Source organism: Numenius arquata, unplaced genomic scaffold (genome assembly GCF_964106895.1).
Source record: "Numenius arquata unplaced genomic scaffold, bNumArq3.hap1.1 HAP1_SCAFFOLD_86, whole genome shotgun sequence".
Classification (NCBI taxonomy): domain Eukaryota; kingdom Metazoa; phylum Chordata; class Aves; order Charadriiformes; family Scolopacidae; genus Numenius; species Numenius arquata.
In genome coordinates this window covers 13800-21868 of record NW_027414196.1, presented here as the reverse complement: position 1 = coordinate 21868, position 8069 = coordinate 13800, and the positions used below count along the sequence as shown (strand labels likewise).

The window sequence follows — 8069 nt, the reverse complement described above, 5'->3', positions numbered from 1 at the left end:
GCCAGGCAGTGGCCATTCAGCTCTGCTGCAGTGCACGACAGGCCAAAGCAGGAACTTCAGCATCCATTCACCACCTCCAGTGCCACCGGGCACCCACAGTGAGAGCTGGGTCAAGCCCTCACTCCCCAAAATGTCTCCCAGTGCCCTCTCCCCATGAACCCACTGAGAACCAAGCTCAGCAGCAGCCATGGCGAGTGCAGTTCCTGGAGCGTTCTCCTGCCTTCAGCAGGAAGAAGGGCCCAGGCTTCAGGAGCTGCCCTTGGGAGAGCTGCCCTTTGATTACAGCGATGCTCCTCAGGAAGCCAGCTCTGACACCGTGATGGCACATTTACCAAAGGCCTCTGTATTATTCAGCACAGTAGGATCATGCTTCTGGAGATGTGGAGTGAATACAGACATTCCTGTATGAACATGATCATCCCAGATGAAAAACAAATGAAGCACAAACCCTCCTGACAAAAGCTAAGAAGAGCCTTTGAGGAGAGATGGGCAGCTCTACTGCTGCTGGAGGGGAGCCCATTGAATGAGTTTCTTCAATGCTTCTTTGAGCTCCTGGTTCCTCATGCTGTAGATGAGGGGGTTCACAGCTGGAGGCACCACCGAACAGAGAACTGACACAACCAGATCCAGGGACAGGGAGGAGATGGAGGGGGGATTCAGGTAGGTAAAGAAGCCAGTGCTGATGAACAGGGAGACCATGGCCAGATGGGGGAGGCACGTGGAAAAGGCTTTGTGCCGTCCCTGCTCAGAGGGGATCCTCAGCACGGCCCTGAAGATCTGCACATAGGACACCACGATGAACAGAAAACAACCAGAGCCTAGACAGGCACTGACCACAATAAGCCCAACTTCCCTGAGGTAGGAGTGTGAGCAGGAGAGCTTGAGGATCTGGGGGATTTCACAGAAGAACTGGCCCAGGACATTGCCCTGGCAGAGGGGTATTGAAAATGTATTGGCCGTGTGCAGGAGAGCGTAGAGAAACCCACTGCCCCAGGCAGCTGCTGCCATGTGGACACAAGCTCTGCTGCCCAGGAGGGTCCCGTAGTGCATGGGTTTGCAGATGGCCACGTAGCAGTCATAGGCCATGATGGTGAGAATGTAATACTCAGATGACACAAAAAGGAAAAACAAAAAGAGCTGGGCAGCACATCCCCAGTAGGAGATGTCCCCAGTGTCCCAGAGGGAACTGGCCATGGCTTTGGGGAAAGTGGTGGAGATGGAGCCCAGGTCAAGAACAGAGAGGTTGAGGAGGAAGAAGTACATGGGGGTGTGGAGGCGGTGGTCACAGGCGATGGCAGTGATGATGAGGCCGTTTCCCAGGAGGGCAGCCAGGTAGATGCCCAGGAAGAGCCAGAAGTGCAAGAGCTGCAGCTCCCGTGTTTCTGCAAATGCCAGGAGGAGGAACTCACTGATGGAGCTTCTATTGGACATTTGCTTCCCCTCAGCTTGGAGACCTGTTCATTGAAGTAAAGTCAGTGAGAAGACGGGACAGACTTCTCTCAAATAAAAGTATTTAATTTTTCTTAGAGACCCACTCAACTGCCTCTTTCCTTTTGGAATGACCTTTGGCAAGTCCTCTTTGTACACTCTGGTGGGTGCTGGCTGATGATGCATCAGAGAGCTGTGAGCTCTGCAGGATTGAGTCCTGCCCTACAGCAACAATCAAACAGGGGCTGCAGACACACTGCAGTACCCAGAGCCCCAGATATTTAGAGATTTGCAAGCTTTTCCTCCATGGACACACCTGCATGACAGGACATGCAGCATCAGTGTCTGAGCTGCACCTGAATCCTCACCCCCCACCACAGCCAAAAGAAGGGGAAGAACAAGGGCAGCAGGGCCAAGGAGGGAACATGCCAAAGTTCTCCTGCCAAGAGAGTCAGGACAGGGAGACACAGTCACACACTCCAGCATTTCTCCTCTTGGGTGGTTGGGCTGCTGGGAAGGCAACTCAGGACTACATCCCCGGGATATTCAGGGGCTGGGGTCTCTACTGTGTGGGAGAGGAGACCAGGGAGTTGCTCCAGGGAAGACATCTGCGCTGCAGGGGATGGCAGGGAAGTGCTGGAATCCCCCCTCCCATCACCTTTCATGAAGCAGCTCCCTCTCACTCCCTGCCCACGTCTCTGCTGCCTGCACTGTCCCTGCCGGGGGCTGTTTCTCTGTCCCCAGGTCTCCCCCCTTTCAGTGCCCAGAGGCTCCATCCCAGCTGCTGAGGGCTCAGCTCTGCCCTGCAGACACCTCCTGCAGCAGGGAATGGCCCAGGGGCATCTCTGGGTCTGCACGGGCCAAGGAGCGGCTCGGAGAAAATCTAACCAGAACCGGGGTCTCATTGCCTTCTCCAGAAAGGAGACGTAAATTCCCATCTCCCACTGCCCATCCGGCCCACCAAGAGTGGAAAACTCAAAGCCCAGATTCCTCTTCTTTCAGGCAAATGCTGCCTTGAAATGCTTCTTCAAAATGACCCTCTTTAAATGTCCTGGGGGTGAGCTGGAGCTGTGAGCAAACCTGACCCACGCAGCATCCTCTCCACTGCAGGACCCTTCTGTGCCCAGACTGGGATCACTCCTTCCCTCCACAGCTTCTCCCCACACTACAAGCCACTCATTGCCCCAGCACACAGTTCCCTGGGACACGGGGACCCTACTCTGAAGGACAGCCCTGGGCACCCCTGGCTGCACACCCACCTTCACAGCCCTGCAGCCATCCCGGGGAGAAGGCAGCCGACAAGTCCTCTCCCTTTGCTGGTGTGGTGGGGATGCCCCGATCTTGAGCACATCCTTCTCAACACCAAGGGATCCTTGACAGCCTTCCTGACAGAAAATTAGACATGGGCTATGCCGGCTCCAGGAAGGTTGCTCCAAGGAGCTTGCTCCAGGAAGCCTCTCTGCGTTATACTGCACCAGAGAGACACATCATGCCCTGTCCGTCTGCCCTGGCAGCAGGGAAGCCCCGCTCCACAAGTTCTCCTTCTCCTCTACACTAGAGCAACTGTGACAGTTGTACTTACGGATCCCACGGGCGGTGGGTTGTGCAGCTTCTGGATCCCTCCAGCAACTGCAGAGTCAATGCCCTGCAGCCAGATACTTACCCTGTCAAAGGCTGTGAAGGTTTCTCCTGCAGTGAGCTCTCAGCTTTCGTCCATTCCTGAACGCTTTTAAGCTCTCCTGGTTTAACACGTTTCCCCTCGGTGCCTGCAGGCAGTGCCCTCAGCCCTGCTGCGCTTGGCAGAGGAGCTGCTCCTGGGCAGAGCTGTCTCTCTGCCAGCGCTGCCCCATGGCCAGGAGCTCCCTCCATCCCAGGAGCCCGGCCCAGCTCAGCAGCAGAGGAACAGCCCAAGGCAGCACTTTCTCTGCCCCCTCTGCTCTCCCTGGGGATGTCTCTGGGGCTCCAGGGGAATCTACTCTGAAACAGGCTGAAGTCATCCATAATATTCCCTCAGGAGATGAGAGAGATTCTAGGAGAGATGCTCATTTCCAGCAGTGTCATTTCTCCTGTCAGGAGAAGAGTTGGGCATGAGAACCCTGAGAATCACAAGAATCGCCTTTCCTTATCCTATCGTGAGGCAGCACACCAGGAGGGTGACAGGGCAGGATCTGATTTCTACAAGCTGGGAGGCTGTCTTCGGCTTAGTGTATGAGAGAGTCCTTTTTCATAACATTTGCAGATGACCTCACAAGGAAGAGAATAGACACTGCACTGCAGGTCAAGGTTGCCGTCCCGAGAGACCTAGACAGGCTAGAGGGATAGGCCAATAGGAACTTCAGGAGAGCCAATAGGTCCTGACCCATGAGGTGGACTAAGCCCATGCCATGACAGAGACCAGGGACTGCCCAGGTGGGCAGCAGCTCTGCGGGAAAGGCTCTGGTGGTCCTTGGGTTCTCTTGGGCAAAACATGAGCCATCAGCAAAGGCGGCCAACAGCTTCCTGGGTTGCAGGAGCAGGAGCACAGCCAGTCTGCTCAGCACTTGTTACACCATACCCAGAATACTTCCCTAGGTCTTGACACCACACCGTGCCAGAGAGAGCTTGAAAACGGGAGCCAGGTCACTGGAGGGACACCAAGGGTGAGAGAACTTGTACTGTGAGAAGAGGCTTAGAGGGCTGGGCTTGTTCAGCTTGGAGGAGAGGAGATCTTGGGGGGAACATGGAGCAACATTGCACGGAAGGAAGACTGAGCCAGACTCGGATCCATTGTAGAAGATACAAGGACAAGAGGCAATGGGCTGAAACAAGAGTCCGTCAAGCCAGATAAGGAGGAACTTTTTCCAGCATGAGGATAGTTGAGCACTGGAAGCTGTTTCCCAGAGAGAGTCCAACAGCTCTGTCCTGGGAAGGAATCGAGACATCTTTGAACAAAGCCCTGACTCTTCAGGTCTGACCCTATTTTGAGTGGGAGGTTGGTCAAGACACCTCCTGAGTTCCCTTTGAGCCTGAATGATGCGATCCTCCTTTCCCTTTCATGTTTCCAAATTAGGGAGAGCTCTCAGGTTCTCCCTGACCCCAGAAGTGACTCACATCAGGTGCTGGGCTGCTGCACATGTGCCCCAACACCTAAGCTTTTTCACTGAGCTCACAATCTCTCCAGCCTTCTGCCATCCCCGCTCTTTTAACCCAGGACACTTCTCCCCGTCCCTTCAGCACACTGTCTGGTCTCTGCTCTCAGCTGGGTGAAGTCAGGGTGCTCCCTTGCACAGCTTTCCCTACAAAAGTCTTCTCCTTGTGCTGATACCACTTGTATCTCCTCATGCCGTGTACAGCTCCATCCTCCTCCTGCAGAGCTCCATTGGATGGGGAAGTTTTCCTGTTTCTTGCACACCCACTCACCTTCACAACTTTTTTGCATTGTATGCATATCAAATACTGCCTGAAGCAACTCAGCTTCAGAGTTGAAGAGACCTTAAAGATCCTCTTGTTCCACCCCCCCTGCCATGAGAAGGGACACCTCCCACTAGACCATGTTGCTCAAGTCCCATCCAGTTCAGTACCCTTTTCTTCTGCCCTGCGTGTCAGCATGTAAAACGGAACTAATGCAGCCAAAAAGCGTGTTTTGATTCTCTTCAGAGGCTGAAACACCACATGGGTCAGGAGACTGGCCAGGACACCTGGTGAGGACTCACACTTCTCCGCACTTAAATCTTAGGTGCTGTCAGGAATCTCCGGTGCCATGGCACACCCATTCCTCGTTTCAAGGAACCGGCCAAGTGTCTTGTCTACGTTCCTGTAACGCTGGCTTTGATGCCTGGCTGATGTGCAGACTCTGTACATGGATGCTGACACTTATTGAGGAACCTGCTCTGAAAAGATAAACAAGGTGGGCTGTTCGTTTTGGAAGGGTATTGGGATAGTGACAAGGAAGAAATTGGCTTGGGGGAAATGAAAAGGGATGCCAAAGATGTGCTCAGGGCTGTCTGAGGGTATGTGTAAAGCACTCCTGCACCTGATGTGAATGATTTCTGTGGTCAGGGAGAACCTGAGAGCTTTCCCTCACTTGAAAACATGAAGGAGGAGGAAGGACAGCCTTGTTCATGCTGGAAGGGTCTTTGGGAGGTGGCTCAGCCAACCTCTTCCTCAAAGCAGGGTCAGAGCAGGTTACTCAGGGCTTTATCCAAACACACCTTGGTTACTTTCCAGGACAGAGCTGGCACACGCTCCCTGGGAAAAAACTTCCAGTGCTTGACTATCCTCATGACTGAAAAGTTTCTCCCTTTCTCTAGCATCCTTCCAAGCCCAACCATCCAACTTGTTTTTTACACATCTACTTCAACACCGATGCTGACCGTAATGGCCAATCTTGGACACAAGGATTTTGTGGGGGAGGATGCTGAAAGCCTTGCTGACTTCCAGGTAAAAGATCACCACTGCTCTCCCTCAGTCCAGCAATCCTGTCCTTTCATCACAGAAAGCAAAGAGGATGGCCAGGTACAATCTGCCCTGGGTAAATCCAGTCACCTTCTCTTTCAGATGCCCAGAAATAGGATGTGAGTGGACACACTCTGGGGCACAGCCTTTAGTTCCACTGCTCATGCACTGGCCTTTTTTGAAAAGTGCATGCGATGGGTGGGTTCTGCCATCCATCAGGGAGTTCTCCCAGTCTCCATGGCCTTTCAAAGATGATGGAGGATGGCCTCACTGTGACAGTAGCCTGCTCTCTCAGCTCCCTGCGATGCTGCCCCTTCTGTCCCATAGACTGATTACGATTGCATAGGTCAAGCGACCCCTGACTTGATTCCCATCCACTGCTGGCTGTTCTCCTTCAGAGTCCTGCCTCGAGTCACAGAGGTCTGGGAGACCTTGCTGGGGAAGACAGAGGGCAAGAGGACATCTCACCTCTATCCCTTATTCAATTCAGCAATGGCCACACAGTATCTTTGTTGCTTCTTGAACTGTTCCTGATGTAGTAAACACTCCTTATGGTGCCCTTGACTATCCTTACAGGTTTAGACAGAGTTTTGATCTGGACTAGTGCTGTGCTTGGAAGATGCTCTCCTTGCAGACCAGCTGTCCTGAGCTCTGCCACCACGCCTGGGCGGTTTAATCCATCAGTGCCACAGCTCTGTCTCCAACGGTAACGGCTCCAGCTCATCCTGTCTGTGCCCCTGGTTGAGGGCTTTGAGGTACGTCAGGGCTGAAGTACATATGCTTCATATGCTAAAGCACAGGGAAGCTCATCTTTTCCAGAGGAAAACTTGGAACGTGTCTAAGACCCTGTGTGTGCAAAGGCTTTGCATCAGAGCAGAGACTGACACGGACAAAAGATTGCTGAATGTCTTTCTAGCCCTGGGACCAGGAAAAGAGAATGAAATGTCTAAATTCACTCCATTGAAGACACATCCCACCCCCACTCCCCCAAGCTTGGAGAATTTAGATCCTTTGCTGTAGTCTTCCTTGTGTCCTGTCGGTGCTTCTTATGCCCAAATCTTTTCCTAATACAAGAAATACCTCTGGTGGAAAGTGGTGTCTGGTCAGAGATAGGAACATCATTGATGACTTCAGCCTGTTCCACAGTACGTTCCCCTGGAGCCCCAGGGACACCTCTGGGGAGCCCAGAGGAGGCAGAGAAAGAGCTGCCTTGGGCTGCTCCTCTGCTGCTGAGCTGGGCCGGGCTCCTGGGATGGAGAAAGCTCATGGCAACCAGGCAACACCATAGAGAAACAGCTCTGCCCAAAACACAGCTGGGCTGAGGGCACTGCCTGCAGGTTTCGAGGTTAGAGGAGCAAGGCAGAGAGGTTAAAGGCACTCTAGGAGTGGGAGGATGGCTGAGCTCTCACCGGGGAAGAAATCTTTACAAACCTCTACATGGTAAGTCTACAGGGCTTAGGCTTGCAGTTTACTGAATTTGGTGTTCTTTGGGGGACATCCTAGAGCTGGTTCATCCCACAGCCTGTAGGATCTGGCAGGAGGAGTCTCGCCCTTTCTCTAGTGTAGAGAGGGAGGAACTGCTCTTGAGCTGGGCTTCCCTGCTGCACGTCAGTGGGAGAGGGAATGATGGATTCCTTGTCTTGGGAGTGACTGCAGGGGTACAAAGCTGGTTGTGCAGCCAGGGGTGCCCAGGGTTGTCCTTCCACAGAGTGTCCCTGCGCCTCTGGGGATCACCCCCAGGTCATTTCCAAGGAAACTTTTCAAGAGGATGGTCAAAGTCAGGGTTACCTGAAAGGGAAGGAGCCTGTGCTTTGAGATTAGTCCTCATGGTTGGCTGGGTTTGAAGTGGGAGATGGGAATTTGTTTTTCCACTCTCGAGAAGGCATGGGGTCACCCCTCTCTTTAAGAGCTTTCTGAGCTGCTCCTTAGCCCCTGCACAGACAGAGATGCCCTGGAGCAGGTCCCTGCTGCCAGGAGGTGTTTGCAGGGCAGAGCTGAGCACACAGAGGGTGGGATGGGGCTCTTTTTCTGTGGGCGCTGAAAGGGAGGAGACGGGCACAGAGAAGCGGTTCCCGGCAGAGACAGCTCCAGGTAGCAGAGACATCGTCAGAGAGGGAAAGGGAGGAGATCCCAGAAACATGGTGGGAGGGGGGATTCGGGGTCCATCTGCCACCTCCTGCGGTGCAAGCCCCTTCCCTGGAGCAACT

General features: G+C 53.6%; 1 protein-coding gene across 1 annotated transcript; it reads right to left on the bottom strand.

Annotated features, from left to right (window-relative positions):
* Positions 1-495: 495 nt before the first annotated feature.
* On the bottom strand, positions 496-1760 carry LOC141477842 (olfactory receptor 14C36-like). The gene is made up of 2 exons (XM_074167030.1): positions 1745-1760; positions 496-1454 (listed from the first exon to the last, which is right to left on the bottom strand). The coding sequence occupies exons 1-2, from the start codon at positions 1758-1760 to the stop codon at positions 496-498; spliced, it is 975 nt and encodes a 324-aa protein (XP_074023131.1).
* Between the last annotated feature and the right edge of the window lie 6309 nt (positions 1761-8069).